Below are 22,419 nucleotides of genomic sequence, written 5' to 3'. Positions count from 1 at the left end.
AATCCATCGTGTCATTCAGAATTTGGTATGTCTTCAAGATTTCTTGTAGTTTTATATGACCAAGCTAGTTGGTCATAGTTGTAGTTCCTTTTCCATGCACTGCTCATTGTTTACAGTCAGAATAGCAACTTGGGTTATGGAGATGGATTTGAGAGACAACGTGTACAACTACAAGTTTACATGCTGATATTAAACCAATAAAAAGCTCAATCATCGTCCGACGATAGCCAGTGGGTTCACAGAATGCTCTTCACATGGACTACATTCAACCAACGCCTGCTCGAATGTGATTGGTCAATACTAATCGGACTACAAATACCAAAAGCCTTGTGCACCATAAGGACGGGTAAATCGGACTTCAAACACAGGGCCGTGTTCCCAGATATGGTGAACTCTCTGGAGAAGCAAGTCAAGATCTTGTCTCATCCACTTTTTGGCTGATATTTCCGATGCACGACCAAACACCTTAATAATGGCTATAAATAGGAGCAAACCGCTACCCGGGGATTCCATCAAAAGAAGTAGCTTTGCAACAACCATCACAACTACCAACCAAACTGTAACTCCTAAGCCCACAGTGCACGAGATGCCAAAGCCACCTGTAACGGCTATGGAGTCATCCTCAGAATCCTGCCTTTATTGTCAAGAGTCGCATCCATTATCCTGGTGTTCAAAGCTGAATAAAGTTTCTCAAAGGGAGAAAATTGAATACCTGAATGGAAAAGGAATCTGTTTTGGATGTTTGAAGGCCGGCCACATGAGCAAGGAATGCATCAGTCGTCTGACCTGTGAGAAGTGCAATCTAAAACACCCAACTATTATACATATCCAGGACAAAGACAACATTCACAAACCGCAGGAAATCCCAGTAAATGGTGCACTAGTATCTCTACAGGCATGTGGTTTTACAGGGGCCGGAGACAAAGACTACTCTTTCGATTGTGCGAGTGACTCTCTAAACTCTTTGCCCACACAGGAAGAAGCAATGCAGTTGGTAATGGACCTTACTGACATATGCTCAAAGGGGGGATTACAGCTGTTAAAATGGACACGCAATTGTCAGGCTGTATTACCATCTAGTCCTGAAGCAAAGCGGTCCAAAACAACCAGGCAGCTGCACTTAGAACAAGACAACCTACCACCTTCAACCTACCAAACCTGTTGTTGCAAGAAAGGTGTGGAAAAAAAACATGTCCTGGGACGACCACATTCCCCAGACATTCTCACAACAATGGACAGGATGGCTGCTGGATCTGGAGATGGTGGCATAGCTTAAAGTGGACCGCTGCATCAAACCAAAGGACTTCAGAGGTCTGACGGTGGATAACTTCCCAACATGTAAGAGCTGGATTGGCCAAGACCCTTGAATCCACAGCCCATTTCCTTAGAAGACCCGGAGGTCAAAGGGACCTAATTGCGAACGTCATCATCTGTAAAGCTCATGACCTAACAGAGATTTCACGGTTTTTACCGCAAACCAGACACACCAGAGGGAGACCAGGAAGCTAAGTGATATCATCTGTGAACGCAAATTAAACGGGAAGCTCACCTAAAAGTGCGAAAAGCCTGGAATGTCTTTGTTGTAGCGAGTAAGGAGCACAATCTTCTCCCGCACCCAGCCAAGTGGCTAGTTACAGGAATCGGTCACCACAGAAACCATCAGACTTCCGATACCAAAATGAAAAGTGTGTGGTATCAGTTCAGTCGGCAGGATGACTCCTCAACCCGGCGATAGTTTAACGTGTAACAATAAGAGAGATAAACGTCTTATAGCGCCCTCTGCTGGAAGTGCCCAGGACATATTGAGACAAGATTTCTTAATGAATTTAATATATTTAACTTTTTTTTAACAAATCCATTTCCATATCCAACAGTTCATTATGTTACAGCAGTTCAGATACATTTTGTGATCAGTCAGTCAGAGGCGCTGTGTGTGTGACGATCAGTTTTATCACTGCCGTCATTTCTGCCCCAGAAACCTGAAATTGAGGCAGAGCCTTTTCACTTAGATGTACATACAAATACTTTTACCTTAACTGTTTGGGAGGACTGTGCTAGATGCCATTCGCTTTCATAAAGACATTAATGTCACTGATAATTTGGCGAAAATCTAAAGTTGAAGAAATTTACATTCTACCTTTTATATACATACTGTATATTGTTAGTTATATTTATCTAACTGTCAAATTAACCCATCTGTGAGACGTCCGCCTCATATTAAGTTTGCCTTAAATGTAACTGAAGCTATAAATACTGAGCAGTCTGGTAAATACGTGTGAAATGAGAAGAGTGTGTAGTGGCCATTGGCTGCCAACGAACAATGTTAAATGAATTCTTGTAACTCAAATGAAACCAAAAAGTTTTTTTCTGAACAGATGTGCTGTTCCCCAAAAGCTCAGACACATCTGTAATGGTTTGGACATGTACTCAATGCCTGTGTTTTTTAAATATGAAATGGAAATATTTATTATTTTTTTACTTTCAGCTCGACCTGTTTTTCCTGTTTTTGCCTAAACCACGAAACATGAAGTCAGTGTTTGGACTCAGCAGAGATATTATTGCTGTGATGTTACTGACTTATTGTGGCCTTTTCTGTAATAATCTGTGTCAGCACATATTCCAACCGCAATGCACAAATAGAATAAAAAGTATTTAAACATAATCATTTGGGTAAGTTTGACATTTATTCAGTTTATTGAAGTCTGTTTCTCTATGTGGATTATTTAGTTTTGAAGGTAAAGCTGATTTCACGCTGACACAAAACAATGAAGTTAAGTTTTTCCGTCACTCTGCACGACTGAAGTTTCTTTATGTATTTCTCTTTACGTGCTCACCATAATGACCTTCAGGCTTTTTCTCTTTTCCATCCCGGATTCAAATAGATTCCTCTGAATTTGAAGCTCCTTTGTGCGATCTGGGTGACTTTCATTCTAACACTCACTCCATTTATCAGATTGCTTTTTTTTTTTTTTTTTTCAAAAAAGGTCGGCCCTTGTCAAATTTTTTGAAGTCTGACTGCAAATGCGAAACTATAAACTGATCTTTAAGTTGGTTTAAGTTGTTTTTTTTGAGTGCTGGTGGAACACGATTGTCAAACCGCAGCCTTGAAACAAGGTAAAATCAAACAGTTATGATTCATGAGTCGTGACAGCAGATTTTATTGCAGGACTGTTGTGTTGGACTTTTAGTTTTGGCTCGGTGTGCCTAATAAAGTGGCACCTGAGTGTAAAGTACATACAGCCAGCTTGATGGTGTTTTCATTAAAATTAGAAAAAGACTGAAGACACCTACAGGCCCAACTCTTCACACGACTTACACAGAAAGATGATGGTCGCTTCATTAACAGTTTGACATTTGCATGTCTTGGCGAAAGAATGACCCAAACCTGTGAGCACCTTGCTGTCCTAAGTTCAATTACAATTTGCATTTCTTAATTATGCGTAGTCAACCTTTAATTAACATCTGCCTTTTTCTTGGTTATTAATGTGTGCCGCTTTTACTTTAAGGTTGTTGTTGGTTTTTTAAACGGCTGCTACTAGTGTCGGGTAATGCAAGGTTTGGCAAAAGTTCCTATATTCTGCAGAAGTTGAATACATTTCTGTCTTCCTGTTGCCATGTCCCATCAGCTCATCTCTTTACTCTGAAGCACAACCAATGGTTCATTTACAGTGTGTGTTTAATTACTGCATTTTTCTCAGACAATGTATTTTATCAAAGTTGTGATCCCAAGAAAACAAGTTAATATAAAGATCACAGAATCATTTTCCTGCTTAAATAAACAAATCTTTACACAGCATGTCCTCTCTGGGCTTCCATAGAGACTCGTGGCCTTCACAGCTTCATTGTGTTACTGGTTAGTCATTCCTTGTTCAATCAGAGACCTTGTACGATGTCATTTATACCAGTTTCCAGTCTGAATGCAGCAGCACGTGTATTGACCGGCAGCCGGATTTAATAATTAAGCAGCTGTGTTCAACCCACGGGACCCTGACACACAAGTAAGCAGCATGTAGCCAATCAGTGCCGTGTCGTATTGTATGTATTGTCAACTTTTTTTAAAAAGAGGCCTCAGAAAGCAGAAGGACAACTGGTGTTTCAAGGCTCGTCAATACTTTTGTGTTAAATGATAATGCAGGAACTAATTGCCCGCTTTATTAGATCTTTAAATGAAAGCCGGGTGAAGAATAAAATGAGTCTGTGATTGAGGTTACCTTCACTGATGTGTCAGATACTTTACCTGCCCTTTGACCCCTTTCACACTGCAATGTAAGCCCCAATTATTCTTCTGAGGGACACCAACGGCAGTAATAACCGCTGAGAGCCAGAATGCTGCTCGTCCTTGTATTTCTGTTGTTCCTTTTATTTTATTTTTTCATGACAAGAATCTCCGGAGGGAAAGAGAACTGCCTCTACACTGTGAACTTACTACCTCCAACGTCCCAGAAAAGTGTTTCATGTTTGAGAAAGTTTATTAAAGGTTGGTGAGTGCCGGGTCGACCCTATAGTGCACAGTACAGCATCTGTCGAAACCCTGTGCTGAGACTCCAGCCAGGCAGGAAATCATTTAGCTTTTGTCACATTTACTGTTGTATCCTTTAAAAAAAAAAAAACAGCCTTGGACACCTGCTGCCGGATCAATAAGAGAGTTGTCCTAAAGTATCGACCTAAAGGATGCTGCATGCCGCCAATGAGAGGCTTTTTAGACATGTAGCATTGTAAAGCTCCTTATGATGGTCTGTCGAAGAGAGAACATTTTTGAGTCTCTTCTTAAACAGAGAAGAAGTCTCACTTTCCACAGCATTGTTGTTAAACTGCTATTACCAGTATCGTTAACGACAAACCTGTTCCTTTTTGCATTTTCATAAGCACATCCACAGCTCCTATTTGCCGTATATGTCAGTGGCACACTATGTAAAGAGGTACAATCAGTTTTTTAGCATAAAGGACGGAGTAATACTGATCCAAATGGCAGCAAAACACTTCTAATCAAAAGTTTCTCTCTGTAGTCTGTGAACAAACTGTGTCCTGTTTATAAGCGCAGGATCGATTTCTACCGGCGGAATGCCATCGTCTTATTTATGAATTATTTGCGTCTGTACGTTTTGAAATTCAGATTGTGACGTCGATATTAAATAACACAGAATATGATTATTGTTTCTCTTAAATGATAGAACTCCTCAAACCCGACAATCAGGAATGAACAGCCTCACGTGACTGAATGAAATTATGATAAATGATGGAAAAAGTGTTTAGTCTCTCCAGCGCTCTCTGACTTTAATTGTTTCCATAATAAACGTTATTGAGGGAAACATCAGATTATGAAAAGACAAATCTTTCTAATAAATGAAGAAAGTTGTTTGTGGTCCTTTTGTTGTTCAGTCTACAATGAACATTTATTTAAACCAGATGTTGAATTCACTGTCGCATGTTGAAAAAGAATCTCATCAGTCCGATCGGCCGCAGCGTCCAATCACATGACTGATGAACAATGAGGGGGCGTGTCGGCCGTTAAAACACTTCCTGGAAGTCTGTTCTCGTGGGTCCTCGCTCATGGCTCCTCAGAGATCCCTCCTCCCTCCTCGATCCTCCCTCCTCCCTCCTCGATCCTCGCTCCTCAGAGCAGAAATAAGAGCTTTGGGACGGCCGTCAATATGGCGGCGCAGAACAACTTCCGGTTTGAGCGAGAGGAGCGAGGAAATGATCCTCGCTTGAACCGGAAGTTGTTGCGTGAGAAATGAGGAAATGACAAATAAGAGACTTGGTACCTAGGGTACATCCCAAGTCTCTTAATTGTCATTTCCTCGATTACGGTTGAACCGGAACCGGAGGTTGGAAATTACATCTTATGCAGGACGTCTGATGGAGGACGTCTGATGGAGGACGTCTGATGTACCCCGAGACCCGTTAGAGATGAGAACTTTGAGGAGAAACTTCAGGCCAAAGAGCTGATATCAGATCAGCCTGACCTCACAATCAGACAGCAGACAAACTGAAATGTTAACCTGATTGATGAATTACAATTCATCTTGAACTGGACATGAATGTCCGAACCAAATTTCATGGTGAGCCATCCAATAGTTGAGACATTTCACTCAAGGCCTCCAATGTGAACCTCACTGTGGTGCTCGAGGACAAGTCAGCAGACAACAGAATTAAGGTTTTAGGATGTAAACTTGTACCAAACAGACTGTGACTTTGGAACTCAGACTCCTGAAGCCTCATATTATCTTCAGCTAAACTTTGACCCCCACCTCTTACAGTGGAGTAGCATTAGGGATTAGAGATTCCTTTACCTGCAGTATAGGAACTGGAGGAAGAATAACATTGACCTGTCTCCACGTACACAGAACATGTGACTGTTCTAAGATGTATTTGGGGGAAAATAGGAGTGGATGTGTTACTTTCTAGCAAATATAATCAACATATTTTTTACAGTCCGCATCTTTTTTTTTTTAGGCAACACAAAGGGAATACAATATATTTAGTTGTTTTTTTCTTTTACTCTAAGTAAGGTGCAGGTTTGGCTGGGCCGTGCCTTTGCCTCTCAGTGTTCTGTAAAAAAAAATCAAAACAATCCTTGCTAAGGCATTGAGTAAGATTCTGGCGTCTGGTATTACTTCACAATGCTAACATGATAACTTGACCGTTAACCTGCCGATCAGATTGATTGCGCTATCCTGCACATTGGTCCGTGTTGTGACAGCTCAGCCCCGCCACAAATGATTTCTGTTGCATGTAAATTGTGGCATCAGATGATCTATGGCTGTGCCTTCACGTGACCTATAGTGATAATATGTCTGGAATGAAAACGTGGCCGCTCCATGATCTCATCTGGCGGGCCTCTCTCCGGGATATTGACCGCGCTTTGTTTGGAGATGCGTCTTCATTTCTGGCACTCCGGCACCTTCATATTCCCAAATTCCCACCGAGCCGCGTCTCTGCTTTGTATCGGCCGATGACCTTTTTTTTTTTTTTCTCCCCGGCAGTCCGACTTGATTAGCACATCAGGCGGGACAATGAGTGGCCGGCTTGTACACAGCCATTACCCAGATCCCTTTATCAATGTCCTGTAATTAAAATGTCACCGTTTAATTTTCGAGCCATCGCTTTCCTCTCGGCGGAATCCTTCCTCCAATAAAAAGTGTAATCGAAATGCTCTTTTCACTGGAAACAAAAAGGGATACGGAGAAAGCGTTTAGCAGCGAGGGGATCAATAGGCCCTGTAGTCCAAGAGGAGGATTGATTGGTCTCTAAAATGGGATTTATAGGGGTCATGGTTTTATAGGGTGCTGATACAACTGTTAATTATAAAACATTTGGCCTCAATTGCTGCTGTTATTAAACCTGTCCTGATTGAGGCGGTCTTGATTTATCTTTTTACATCATTTGACAAAATGCAAGTATTTGGGAAATAAAGGTTTTAACAAGATGAAACACGTGCTGCGGAAAAATAGGGTCACGCTTCAGCTGCAATCACACGCAGGCGTTTGCGTCATAAATCACTGATTGGTGGCATTAAAACACACAGTCCTGTTGGTTGTTTTACACTTAAAGGTGTTATTTTTATTAGACCCTGTTTTTAACACGGATACAGTTTTGTTGGTGTTTCCTGCAGTGGACTTTTAAATTTTGACAAAAGCCTATAAACACGTTGTTTCCCATTGTTTATAGGCTACATGTTTGCATGGGACAATAACACAGGACGTGATGTGACAGTCGTTTAAATAAGAGGTTTGAACTTGATCTCAAGCTGCAGAGAAGACGATCAATCAATAAGTAAATCCACATATGGGAACGCAGTTATAGTATAAACTACATCACTGGCATGTTTGTTGACAGCAATAATTGTGATTCTGCAAATTATGTGATCTTTACATATCACCTCTCAGACTTAGCAAAGTCCTTTGAGAGGCGAAGATGCACAACAACACATAAAATACTGAAAAAAGGGAAATAAAATGAGTTAAAATAACAGCGAGCAAACATTTATAATATATCCCAAAATAAAAATACCCAACATTTCATTAGGGAGATAAGAACAACGTCTCTCTTGTGATGTTTTGTTCACTGAGTTGAAGTGTTTTGTCATATTTTCTGATTTATGCAGCTGTCTCCACTCTGTCTGTCAAAAATGATTAAAGCTACACTCTTTCAATAAGAAATCAAACGCTTATTAAACGTTATTTCCAACACAATAAAATAAAAAAAGCAGTGGCATCCGGTGTCGTGTTAAATAATCCATCAGGTCTGGGTTCACCTGGTGAGTTGGGACTCTTAATGACTTCAACCTGAAGCGCATTAATGTTTCAGGTTAAAGGTTTGTTTAAACAATTCAGCGCATATCAATGAGGCCCGGGTAATTTGTATCCAACAGTAACAATAACGAGCTCGCCTAAAATTACCGCTGAAATGTCTAATTAAAAACTCCTCGCTGCTGATCCAGCCACGTCAGCTCACGTTTCCCCCGGAATAAGCAGCGACAATGGCTGCATTCAAGTCGGCGGTCTAAATAATTAAAAAGAGAGGAATAATTACAGTATAACATTGTAATTATTGGCGGGGGCTGCAGGGGAAGCCTCTTGGTGGTGAAAGAGGAGAGGATGCGCTCAGGATCAGGTTCAGCATCAATATTGCAGGGAGGTAAAACTGGCGAGCTCAGGCTGCACACAGGCTGATGATGCTTCATGCGAACATCATACACTGGCTTGATACACACACACACACACACACACACTCACACGGTCTGTGTCACTCCATTCATGATAAACAGTCCAAAAACGTCCTTGTTTGCCATTTCTCTGGTTTCTCTTTCTGTCTTCTTTGACACGCATTTACAGTTAACCCCAACCCTAACATGTGCAGCTTAATCCTATATTTCAACACAGATTATGTAAAACCGCTCTGTCAGTTTGAAGGCAGGGCCGGTCTGAGACATTCTGGGGTCCACGGTGAAATTTGACTCACTGGCCCCCCTTATTCCCCCAACCCACATAAAACACACTTCATGTTTTCTTTCTTTCTTTTTTTTTTGATTTCTGCTGGCATGTTGTTCTATATGTTGTTGTTATTAACAAATCCCATGAAACACCCAAACCAGTGACTTCCCTACCCGTCTACGGAACCCAGCCCCGAGCTCATCCGTTCAAAGACGTAGCCTTTTTAAATGGGTCACAAATATATATTTTGATTTTCAAAAAAGGATAAATAATTCCCTGAAGCAGCTGTGCAAACCTCATTTAAACAGGAGGAAATAGTTAATTTGTTGGGGACTATTCTCAGCAGTTGATAAATACACCGACAGTGTCAGCAGGACAGTTTATGATTCTTTATCGTTTTTTGTATTTTCATGAGCTTTATTGACAAAATGTAGAAAGTTGTACAAGCCAGAGTGAATATTGTTTTATCAGAGCACACCTTGAACACAGGTGCGCAAGAGAATGAAGTTATACAAAAGCAGCTCTTTTCAGGTTTATTAAAAGTAACCGTTCTGTCATAAACATGCAGCAGGAGTGAGGACATTAGCCTCTGATGTGATTTAGACTCCTTTGATTGTTTGAGGCAGCTCGATATGACGATTTCATATTTCATCTTGTCTATGAGGGAAACATTATACTTTCAGTCAATAAGATGAAACATTGCTTTCAACTAAGTGCTGATAATGTATCTTAATTCCTAGAAATAACAAATAAAATGTCATAAATAAAAATCATATTTTTTTACTTTTGCATAAACAGCTCATGAAGGTCAATAAACAAACGACAGCACCAAACCAACACTGGATGATATTGATATTTGGGAGTTAATAGATAATTAACTGATAACATCAGATAACAAAATGGGGTATTTTTTTTAAATAGCACCATAAGCACATAATATCAACAACATACCCCTAAATATGTTCTTTTATAAGAACTGTAATGTGTATTTAGAGGGACATTTAACAGTTGAACAATGAACCTGTCAGCGTGCTGCTCCAATGCCAAAATGTCTGACACCAAAATATCTGCAATGATATTGTTCCGGCTGATTTATCGGTCCATATTGTAGACAGGATGAAGGAGAATATGTCCTGGGTTTATTCCATGGAGAGCATCTGACAAAGAACCCGCATGTATTACCATTTTCAACTTCAGTGCAGCAACCAAGTCATGAGGGGAAAGCGTCAGGTAGAAGAAACTCAGCAGGAAAGGGTGGAGTCATGATGTTCAAAAGGCGTGGCTCTTTTTTCCATTCATCCCTTATTACTTAAACCCTGTCTGTCTGCTACCTGTCTGTGTGTCTGTCTGTCTGTCTGTCTGTCTGTCTGTCTGTCTGTCTGTCTGTCTGTCTGTCTGTCTGTCTGTCCGTCCACCTGCTGCAGGTATCGAGACCTCTCTCTGTGAGGGGCAGACGAGGCATCTTGGTTAAGCGATCAGCCAATCGATCCGGTAATTAATAATAAATGAAGGTCTTCACAGGCAGCCTATCGGCTTGATGTCATCATTTACATTCCTGACATTTTCATATATACATACAAGATGGCTTGATTATTTAAATGTATTTCTAGATAAATGTGTGTGTGTGTGTGTGTGAGAGAGAGAGAGAGAGAGACTGAGACAATCTGGCCTGAGGCATCATCATCACCATCATCATCACCATCACCATCAGCTCATCCCAGATTCACTCACAAACATAAAACATCTTAAAATGCCTCGTGATTTGACGCACAAATTTTTTAAACATTGTTTTATTTTCTTGTCCTTCGTTTCTCATTACTCTCTCACTTCTCTTCTGTCGCTCGGGCCTCAGATTGATTTCCGTGGCCGGTCGTGGAAACCTAACAGATGGTCGTGTAACTTGATAAATGAACCCGGGCCTTTTGTCATTCTTGTTGCCCTCTAAAATGCCACTCGCGCTGCCTCTTGGTTGTCGGCTCGCTCCCGCTGCGGTGGAAATAATATACAGCAGGTGAAATGATGACAGCCGAACTTAAAAGACACTCTGCATCATCAGTGCAGACCAACGTGGGGTGCTGGAGGGTCACACACATCACTGTTTCACTCTATTTGATGTCTTTTCGAAGATATTTCCAAGATTATATGTTGTTCTTTTTGATTATTAAGATTATATGTTGTTCATGCATGGGTCTTGGGCCCAAAATGCTTCTTCATTTTGGGGTCAGCATGGGGCGTCATCCTTTTCTGTTTCTGATCATGTTTGTGCGTTAGAGCTGCAAATTTGTGAATTATCAAAACTGGCGTGCATCAGCTCAGCACGTCTTAGAGAGAGAGGGGAGGGAGAGAGATGAGAGAGAGGGGGAGGGAGGGAGGCAGAGAGAGGGAGAGAGAGAGAGAGAGGTGACATGTGCTTCCTGTCTACAGCCATTCACCTCCCCAGGATCCAACGGGATGGAGGTCCTGCCTGCTGCACGAAATTAACTGAAATATAGACTCCAGCTCAGAGTTTCCTGCCAGACCTTCTTGTCTGTAGCATATTTCCTCTCTGGACTCCTCGGGCCTGCATTACCATCAATTTATTGTTATCAATTATTTTTTATTTTCATCCCAAACCTTTGTGGAGTGTCGTCTTTTCAGGAGAGAAAGGTATGTTGTTTTTTATTCATCATAATTTCGACAGAAATCATGATAATTGTGCAGTCGCTCTTTGAAATTTCTAAATTGTATAATAACTCGTCAAATGCTGGATACTCGATTACTGGTGAATAGTTGTGTTCATGTCAGTTGTTTTGAAATAATAATAATAATAATAACAGTGAAAGCAGAAGCGGGTTGTTTACGTGTGTTTTAGCGGCCTCCGTGCTGACGAGATGCAAAAAGTAAGTATGCAGGTGAACTTGAGACGGGCCCGCTTCAACCTAGTTCCGTGCAACTGGCTGAGGCTAATCGGCACAGAAGCTTTAATTATATATCGGGCTTGTCTTTTATAAACAACGCGAAGACGCGCTCGTGGATCTGTGTAATTACCAGGAAAGCAGCTTAGTTGCTCTTTTCCTCTCTGCTAAGCGTATTGGCGCAGCTCAGTCTGCATTTTCCTTCTGTCCTTATCCGCGTTTAAGGTTCTTATGAGACCCTTAAGCAGTTGCCCCTTAAGTGACTGAGCCGATTTAGAAGATAAGAGGAGCAGCAGATCCGCCTCCGCGCAGGAACCCGGTTAACCTGAGAGAGGAGGCCCAATCCGCGGAGGAATGAACCGATACGAGAAATGATTAACAAGACGTCTCATTGATTTCGCTTTTCAATATAACCTCATGCAAAAGCCGGAAGTTCGTTCTTAATTTTTTTTAAAATCTTTATTATTATTTGCATTGTTATTAAAATGATTATTATTTATATTAGTACGAGTAGTATGTCCCACAAATATAAACATTAGCAGGTCTATAACTGCTACAGCTCCTGAAATATATTTTAAAAAATTGTTATGCAAACTTTCCTCATATCATTTCTATTTGATTATATTTATTTTTCACATTTTGGAATTTGGGGAACACGATATTTTTCGATATTTTTTTTTCTTTAACATATTTAGCTAAATGATTTTAAATGATGCACTGAATAATGTTTCTTTTTTTTTGCACCCTGACAAACATTCCCCCCGGCTCACTCCAGTTGTCTCTTTGATTGACAGGCTTCCAGGGATGGAGTCGATGCCCGGCCAGCTTCGAGACGCTGGACGAGACGCCAGCTCTTCCCCCAGTTCAAAGCAGGATGCAGCGGGCTTCTCCGGGCCCAGCCCCCTCAAACCGAACCAAGTGAGTGAGACCGCCCTGTACGGGGTGCCAATCGTATGTCTGGTCATAGACGGCAAGGAGAGACTCTGCCTGGCGCAGATTTCTAACACGCTGCTGAAAAACTACAGCTACAACGAGATACACAACCGCCGGGTCGCTTTGGGCATCACCTGTGTGCAGTGCACCCCCGTCCAGCTGGAGCTCCTGCGGCGCGCCGGGGCCATGCCCATCTCCTCCAGGCGCTGCGGCATGATCACCAAACGGGAGGCCGAGAGGCTCTGCAAGTCCTTCCTCGGAGCGCACAGCCCCCCGAAGCTACCAGAAAATTTCGCATTTGACGTGATTCACGATTGCGCCTGGGGCTCCAGGGGCAGCTTCATACCCGCCAGATACAACAGCTCCAGAGCGAAGTGCATCAAGTGCAGCTTTTGCAACATGTATTTCTCCCCCAATAAATTCATTTTCCACTCTCACCGCACCTCAGAGTCCAAGTATCTGCAGCCGGACGCGGCCAACTTCAATTCGTGGAGACGCCACCTGAAACTGACGGACAAAAAACAATCCGATGACATTCACCACGCCTGGGAGGATGTAAAGGCCATGTTTAACGGGGGGAGTAGAAAGAGGACTCTGCCCATGGGCGGGTCGGGAATGTCCTCGTCGATGAAATCGCAGGCCTCGTCCAGCCTGTCCCAAACCAGTTCCTCTGACATCCCTCACAAAACTTTACGGTGCGACGAGGATCGGAGAAATAATAACCTGAGTTTGGCGAGCGGCGCACGGACCTACCCAGTCATCCCTGTGCCCAGCAAGAGCTTTAGCATGCTTCAGAAAATACCCCCACCTCTGTTCCCCCATCACCCCTATAGCTTCCACAGCTATGGGCTGTGTCAGAAAAAGAGCGACGGTGTGCCTGATGCGAGCAAAACCAATGTCTCCGGTGTGTTCTGGCCTGGCGGAAAGGACGCCCTCTACCCTGCCTTCCCTATGTTTTGGCCTACAGCTGGCGGCCTACCCTTGCCCCCCTACTCGGGGTCTCCACCCAAACCACTTCCGGAGTTGCCAGGCGTCCGGCAGGGAGACCTTGACTTATCGGACCAAAGCGACCGCGGCGCAAACACACCCAAAGACACCAACCACCACCCTCACCATCAGCAGGACGGCGGAGAGCGCAGCTCCAGCTCCCAGTCCTCCTCCACCAGAAACGACGAGGACAAGTCGGGGGACGAGACGCCCCAGAGGAAAATCAGCTACATCTCGGCCTTCAGACCCGTGGTGAAAGACGCGGAGACCATCGCCAAACTCTACGGCAACCGGGACAGCTACGGCGTGCGCCCTGGCTACATGTCCCCGGATTTTATCAGCGAGAGCTCCAGTTATAGATCGATATCACCGGACAGAGACAGCGTGGTGGACGACGACGAGGACCCGGACGTAGATGTGGAGTCCAATCGGGGACAAGACGAGGAGGAACTGATCCAGATCTCGCCGGGAGGGGGCCACCATGACTCCCCTGTGCCGGACCGGGTCTCCTCTGGTGCTGAGGAGAGCCAGGAGCCGCCTGATGCCTCCAGCCCCGCAGCAGCAGCATCACCGGAGGACTCCGTGCACACTGGGTCATCAGATGAGGACAGACGGAGGCGTAATGACTCTCCTCTTCATGAAGTAAGATTAGATTAAATGAAACTTTAATGGTGCCCGTGGGGGGAAGTTGAATTGTCGCAGTTGTGGAGAACATGAAACGAGGCCGATACAAATGTAATCAGGATCAATTGGTCTGGAATTAAACAATTTAGATATTTGATAGGCATAATTAATAAGGGTAAAGGTTAACAGGACAAACTTGTGCTAAAGTGCCATTTGGCAAGGCAGCAAGACTTATGGTAACCTCTAAATTCAGTCAAAGAGAAAAAAGATCAATAAGGAGCAACATTCAAAAATGGACATACATTCGGGTAATCAAAGTATAAAACCCTCATTTATCCTGGTTTATTTATTCTCATTAAAGCAAATTATGTGTATCTGTTCAATTACAAGACATTATTTTACCTCCAAATAAGTGTTTTTGAATTCAAAACCTTCAACAGCTTCACAAATTGCAGGGCTGCTGGTTTGTTTGAAGAAGAAAAACCTCGATTCTGTGAAGAACTGCTGCAAATTACATATAATTGGCCTGCGTCATTAAACACGATTGTCTGCTTCATTTTACAGGTGTACTCTCATGAAAAGGACGGCCACGTGCTCCTGAACGAGCCTTCGTCGTTTGGGTCGAAACACTCGAGCAGCCCCCGCAGATCCAACGGTAATTGTTGAGCTAATTTGGGGTTTTGTTATTAATGCAAATTGGGGCGTTTTTGTGCCCCTTCCCAGTTCAAATGTTTGTGGCTTGTTTATGTTTAGGTGTTCATCACGTGTCTGAAATACAGAACCAACGCAACGCAACATACCAGGAGCAAAAGGACAGACAAGGTTGTTTTTGATGATTTTATATTTCATGATCCTTGATTTAATAATCCACCCGTTCTCATATATTTTAGTTGCTGTATTTCATCAGCAGCCCTTCGTGATATATTTGTAAAATATGACTTGTTTGTAGCATAATTAATGAACGTGTTTTGTTGTTTTTTTGTGCAGCCGATGGAGCTTTACGCATCGACATCAGCGTGCATGAAAGAGACCTGGAGACCATGGCTAAAGGTAAGAGGCTGTTTTCGGGATCAAAAGGAAATAAACGAGAGAGCAGGTGATATTAATTATCATCAGCAATTATTCCTGTTTTGATTTGTAATGTGCCAGCAAACAAATATATATTTATAAAGCATTTAGACTGCTGACATGGTCACTACATTTCATTAAGCTGTTTATTTATTTATTTTTTAATGTAAGAAAAAAAGAAGATGTATTCGTATTGTTTCTTTTTATTTAATTAAAATAAAGACAATTAATGGCTTTTAGTTTGAATTTCAGAATTCATAAACCGAAATAAAACTCGACCGTCCAGAGTTGTTTAATTATCAAAAATGAAAAAAACCAACATGTGTATTATATTAATATTAAACATTGAATTTCACCTCATTTTAAATGCAGCTAAAGGCCCACGGCCTGCTAAGAATGACGTGCCAAAATCACAAAATGTGAATTTACATTTTGTAGGCCTAAAGTGTTTCCATAGTTGTTAACCACTTAATCACGAGATGTGGGAGTTTTGACTTATTATTGTAAGAGGAAATCGTTTAGAGGCTATTAATATTTTAACGAACAGAGCCACAACCCCGAGGCACGGCAGCTAATTATTTTACAACGCTTGGAAAAACCCCGGGACTCCATCATCATCGTCTCAACCTCCAGGCAATGCATAGCAATTACTGTGGCAGCCAGCGAGAGCAAAGCGGCAAAATGGGTGTTATCAAGGATGTAAACGCACCTGAAGTCGCTTTACTGGGCTGACATAAATCTTTATGTGCAGAAATTCAAAATATATCACAGTAAGTGGAATCAAATTGATGCGAGGTAGATGAGGACAGAGAATAAAATGTTACATTTTTGTAATTTCCGCAGATATTTGTTGTTATCGGTGGTGATGGTGCATGCTTTCTGATTGCAGCACTTCCCTGCTTGTTATTCAGAAGTCCTGTAGGTGTCAGATGGGCTTTGTCCCAGTGTTTGAGGGTGAATAATGACATTTCCTTGCAGCAGATTGAAAAGAAGTTGGTGATGAAATTGACCATTTATTTTTTTTTGGTTTTTGGCTTTGCAGAGGAATTGCAGAAGCAGCTTGTGGAACAAGTGGAGTTGAGGAAAAAGTTGGAGAGAGAATTTCAGCATTTAAAAGGTAGGACAAAAGTGAGTCAAAGTCACAGAGGGATGTGTTTTGTGCTCGCAGCCTACAGATGTTAGGAGAAGAGCCGGTTACATTTTATCCTTCAAATCCAGGAATGTGTCTTTGAATTTATCCCCCACAATGTCAGCGAGTTTCCATCTGATGTGGCCTTCGGTACTCTTCAGATAATTTTCAGGATCAAATGAAGCGTGAGCTGTCCTACAGAGAGGAAATGGTCCAGCAGCTGCAGATTGTTCGAGGTTGGTCTCTCTCTCTCTCTCTCTCTCTGTTCTTTGTGCCTCCTTAGATTATGACTGTAACGCAGATGTAGATCAACGTGTATGGGGGAAGAAATTCAAGCCACAAAAAAAAAAACAATGTTGAAATAACCAGGCCAATCAATCTGAGCCAACTAGCCTCTGAACTAAAAAAGAAATGAAAAGTGACACTTGCATATTGACATATTGGCGATTTGTGTCCAGCCCTTTTCCTGTAAACGGCATATTTTTTTACTCTCCCACAGTTGAGTAAATGATCAGATATCAGAGGGTGAAACTGAAACCACATTGTTTTGTTTGCAAAGGTTATTTTTCTTCTAAATCATGCTCTGGAAAATTGAATGGACAGACCATTATGTAGTGCTGTATCGGTTACATGCAGTAGACAGCAACTAATGCCACCGTTAAAGGATTGGTTTAATGTTACAGTAGTTTAAATACAGGGTTCAAGTACACAGAGGGGTCACTCTAAATACCATAGGGGCAAGCAGCATACATTACACTCCTCTGCTTCAGATGCAATGCAGCAGCTCACAGCTTCTTTTAAAAAATATCTTTTTTTTATTCCTTTTTTGACCATTTTTTTATTTTTGGATAGACACTTTGTGCAGCGAGTTGGACCAAGAGAGAAAGGCTCGTTATGCAATACAGCAGAAGCTAAAAGGTAATTTGATCTGGTCCAAAAGAGCAACATGAGTACATGTCATTTTGTGCCTTCAAACATAAATATGCAAGTGCTACTTTTTTTAATTAAACATCTGCTGTGTGATCGATGTATTTGCAGTCAGACACCATCAAAGGAAAGGCTCACATTTGTTCATGGTCGTCTTAAAACAACACTCACGTGTGCGTTGAACGTACTGTTGCTCTCGTTAGTTGTTCTTTCTGTCCATTAAAGGGAATCCCGTCTTAAGGAAACTTCAATGTCAGTGGTGGGGAAATCCACAATCTGTGTTCTGTGCAAAACAATATTCAGAAAAAAAAACATAATTTGAGGCTTCAGCAACCTGAATTAGTCAAATCAAGTGTGTAACTTCTAATGTTTGTTATTTTATACAAAATGTTTGTTTTTGTCACTAACAGGAAACACGGTCTATAAGTGTGTTTATGTGGAAACACTGAAAATGAATGAGAATAAGAAAAACGATAAAGATTACGAAAACGTTTTTTTACTCTTTGCTGAGGTGGAAAGCTGAAGGTCTGATAAAAGTCAAGATGTGACGAAGTTTAATGGAAAGTCATGACGTGTATGAAGCACGTGACGTAAGAGTCCACCAAACACACTAAAGATGGCGGCAGGCAGTAAGAAGTGTGTGCAGCCTTGAGGAGACTGTAACCTTCCTCTCCACCATGGACCACAGAACGCATGTGCACAGGGTGGGATATGTATATATTACTATGTATACATATATATCACTTTTCTTTTTTTATATATATTTTTTATTGAAAGACATGAGACAATATTAAGACAATACATAGACATAACAACAAGAGGATGACAAGAACAGTGGGATAAAAGCCAGCAAATATCATATCGTCAGTGTGTGTGTATGTGTGTGTGAGAATGTCCTTGAGCCTTTTGAGATGGAGGAAAAAAATATATATATAATAATAATAATTTAAAAAACCAAACAAAAAGAAAAACAGGTAAGTATGTGTGCATATGGATGTTCATGTATGCATGTACGTGGGTTTCAATTGGTTGTCTGGCAAGAAAAACAAAACAGAAAACAATAGTAAAAAAATACACACAAAAAATATATATATATATACCGGTATATGTACTATACATATTTCAATATGAATAGAATGGGTAGTGTCACGTTTGCAGAAACATAGTGGGATGACCAGGTGGAATGGTGTTCTGTTGTATTGTATATGATGGATGAGGTTAGATTTTCCATTGAAATATATTCTGTCATTAAGTTTCTCCAGTGTGCGATGTGTGTGTTGTTCCTTGATTTCCAGTTCATGAGGATAGTTTTCTTGGCGATAGTTCGGGCCACAAGGAGTGATTTGCGGTTTGTTTTACTCAGATGTATTGTTGAGATGTCTCCTAGTAAGCACAGTGAAGGGGACAAAGGGACGAGGCAGCGCAGGAAGACAGACAGTGACTCACTTATTTCTTCCCAAAAGTGATGAACTGGTGTGCAGTGCCAGGTGACGTGACCAAAGCTATCCGGGCTGATTTGAGTGCAATGTGGACAGATATCTGACGTGAATCCCATTTGAAACATTTGTTGCCCAGTGTAATGAATTCTGTGAAGTATTTTATACTGTATTAGTTGTAAATTGGCATTTTTAGTCATGAAGTCGATGTTATTGCAGATTTGGTTCCAGAAATCAGCATCAGGAGTGATGGATAGGTCTGATTCCCATTTTCTTGATGGTATGGATGATGTTTTGTCAGACTGTGATATTACTCTACATATTTTTGAGATTAACTTTTTTGAAGAGGGGATATTAATTAATTCTGAGGTTGAGGGGGGTAATTCTAGGTTAATTCTAGGTAATACATATATATTACTGATGAGTATGAGTATTGAGTAATATTATACCGTTTTAATCTGACACCCAGGCCAGGCATGAAGATGAAGTAACTCTGCTGTTAAAGCTGTTTGAACATGTAAAGGAGCAATGTTATTTATCAAGTCAAATGAACTGATTCAAACATGCAATCAGAAAGCTGGAATACAAACAGACACCAGCAGTTTGCAGCACGCAGCTCCCTCTCTGTCTTTCTCTCTCCCTCTGTCTCTATGTCTCCCTCCATCTCTCTGTCTCCCTCTGTCTCTATGTCTCCCTCTGTCTCTATGTCTCCCTCCGTCTCTCTGTCTCCCTCCATCTCTCTGTCTCCCTCCATCTCTCTGTCTCCCTCTGTCTCTGTCTCCCTCTGTCTCTATGTCTCCCTCCATCTCTCTGTCTCCCTCTGTCTCTCTGACTCCCTCTGTCTCTATGTCTCCCTCCGTCTCTCTGTCTCCCTCCGTCTCTCTGTCTCCCTCCATCTCTCTGTCTCCCTCCGTCTCTCTGTCTCCCTCCGTCTCTCTGTCTCCCTCCATCTCTCTGTCTCCCTCCGTCTCTCTGTCTCCCTCTGTCTCTATGTCTCCCTCCATCTCTCTGTCTCCCTCCATCTCTCTGTCTCTCTCTGACTCCCTCCGTCTCTATGTCTCCCTCCGTCTCTCTGTCTCCCTCCATCTCTCTGTCTCCCTCCATCTCTCTGTCTCTCTCTGACTCCCTCTGTCTCTATGTCTCCCTCCGTCTCTCTGTCTCCCTCCGTCTCTCTGTCTCCCTCCATCTCTCTGTCTCCCTCTGTCTCTATGTATCCCTCTGTCTCTATGTCTCCCTCCGTCTCTCTGTCTCCCTCCATCTCTCTGTCTCCCTCTGTCTCTATGTATCCCTCTGTCTCTATGTCTCCCTCCGTCTCTCTGTCTCCCTCTGTCTCTCTGTCTCCCTCTGTCTCTATGTCTCCCTCTGTCTCCCTCTGTCTCCCTCTGTCTCTCTGTCTCCCTCCGTCTCTCTGTCTCCCTCCATCTCTCTGTCTCCCTCTGTCTCTCTGTCTCCCTCTGTCTCTATGTCTCCCTCCGTCTCTCTGTCTCCCTCCGTCTCTCTGTCTCCCTCCATCTCTCTGTCTCCCTCTGTCTCTATGTCTCCCTCTGTCTCCCTCCTTCTCTCTGTCTCCCTCCGTCTCTATGTCTCCCTCTGTCTCCCTCTGTCTCCCTCTGTCTCCCTCTGTCTCCCTCTATAACTCCCTATCTCTGTGTCTTTCTGCCTCCTTCTCCCACTGTCTCTCTGTCTCCGTCTCCCTCTGTCTCCCTCTGTCTCCCTCTGTCTCCCTCTGTCTCCCTCTATACCTCCCTATCTCTGTGTCTTTCTGCCTCCTTCTCCCACTGTCTCTCTGTCTCCGTCTCCCTCTGTCTCCCTCTGTCGCCCTCTGTCTCTCTGTCTCTCTGTCTCGTTCTGTCTCACCAGGCTAAGAAACCAAACTTAGTGTCATGTTCTATGTGTCTGTCTCTCCGCTTCAGCTCCTTAAATGTCACAATGCGTCGCAGCAGTCAGTGGGTGAAGGTGACCGATGTCTTTTGGCTCGTTTAAAGTCGTTTTTTCACAGGCTTTTATTGATTCACTAAAATATTATATCAGACTCCAAAAGTTACTCGGGCCGTGTCCCCCCCGGTCCCCCGGCTAACGGGGTCGATGTTCTCCACATAGTTTCCCACTGCTTCGCTGTCGCTCCATTAATTACGTCATCTTGTTGCGCCTTCTTCCTCTGCAATGGTTTAATGGCACCCAATGGAGTATTAGCATCACCAGCTGCTTACCTTGATGAAGAAACTGGATGGAAAAGAAACATTCATTCTCAATTTCTTTGACCCATTTTCTGGAAATTCAGTCAAATTGTGAAATATGAAATCCTGGCTCATGAATTCACACAGAGGAATGTTTCAACTAAAAAGATATCAAGTGGAAGATATGCAGTTGACATGTGTGACTCAGACTGACGAAGCCTCCAAATAGCTTCAGCTCAACGCTGGAGGTCGTGTTTTTACACAGAACAAGGACTGTGGATTTTGTCCCCATCGCTCACATTGAGATCAACAGATTTATTCATGACCCGTATTCACAGGAGGAACTATTACGACCAAAAAACAGTTTCCATGTCAATGTGAGTATTGTCTTAAGACAGACTTGTAAAAAATGTGCACCTGTCCTTTAACATCAGGTAAAAATATCAAATAAAAAGTTCACGTTCAAACTGAACGATAATTAGTGAGAGTGTGTGTGTGTGTGTGTGTGCTTGTCTGCATGTTCTCACTGATGGACTCGTTCCTCCCCAGAAGCTCATGACGCCCTTCACCATTTCTCCTGCAAGATGCTGACTCCTCGTCAGTGTAGCGGAGCCTGCACCTTCAAGCCTCCGCTGCTGCCTCCCTAGCGTCCGGACACCACCCTGCACCTGACCCCAGCACAGCCCAAAAAAAACAACAACAAAAAAAAAACTCACACTCACACAGGTCCGCCTCGTGTCCCCCCCCCCCCCCCCCCCCCCCCCCCACACACACACACACTTGTAACCCAAGGATTACCAACCTGCTGTACAGACACACCACTGATTTTAGCACTTGATTGAAGACTCTGAGACGGTTTTGGCAACGCCCTTTCTCCAACTTTTGAGTAAAAGAGATCTGAAACACGGAGTTCATTTTGTGTCGTGAGTCAAAGGATTGTTGAACTGAAGCTCAAACCAAGGAGTCTCTCTGAATCAACGCCGTCTGCTGTTTAGCTACGCTGAAAAGAAAAAAACAATACTATATACTTATACATATATATATATATATCACGTGACGATGTGCAATGGCTCGTATAAATGTGATATTAAGTTCAAAATGTATCTCATTATTTAGCTTTTGTTGCTTGTTTGAATGAGTTTTTACATATATTTGTTCTTTGTCTTGCCTTGGTTTCATTTATTGTTTAGGTTATTCATAACACTGTATATGCTGTGAAGCACTTTAAATGGGCAACCTTTCTGAATTTGACCGTGCCGTCCGATACCAAATTCTTTTATCAAAAGTACGAGGGTCTTTATGTTTGAA

At 42.4% G+C, this 22,419-nt stretch overlaps 1 protein-coding gene across 1 annotated transcript; it reads left to right on the top strand.

The window, feature by feature from the left end:
• Positions 1–11,452: 11,452 nt before the first annotated feature.
• On the top strand, positions 11,453–21,758 carry LOC306789176 (SKI family transcriptional corepressor 1 homolog-B-like; the record flags this gene model as incomplete). Its single annotated transcript, XM_079284996.1, has 9 exons — positions 11,453–11,582; positions 12,625–14,392; positions 14,939–15,029; positions 15,128–15,196; positions 15,362–15,424; positions 16,485–16,559; positions 16,733–16,807; positions 17,424–17,489; positions 21,661–21,758. The coding sequence occupies exons 2-9, from the start codon at positions 12,635–12,637 to the stop codon at positions 21,756–21,758; spliced, it is 2,295 nt and encodes a 764-aa protein (XP_079141122.1). The 5' UTR covers positions 11,453–11,582; positions 12,625–12,634.
• Positions 21,759–22,419: the final 661 nt, after the last annotated feature.

Source organism: Melanostigma gelatinosum (assembly GCF_949748355.1).
Source record: "Melanostigma gelatinosum genome assembly, chromosome: 2".
NCBI classification, from domain to species: domain Eukaryota; kingdom Metazoa; phylum Chordata; class Actinopteri; order Perciformes; family Zoarcidae; genus Melanostigma; species Melanostigma gelatinosum.
Note: the sequence above shows the minus strand (reverse complement) of the source record. Positions and strands in the feature narration are given on the sequence as shown.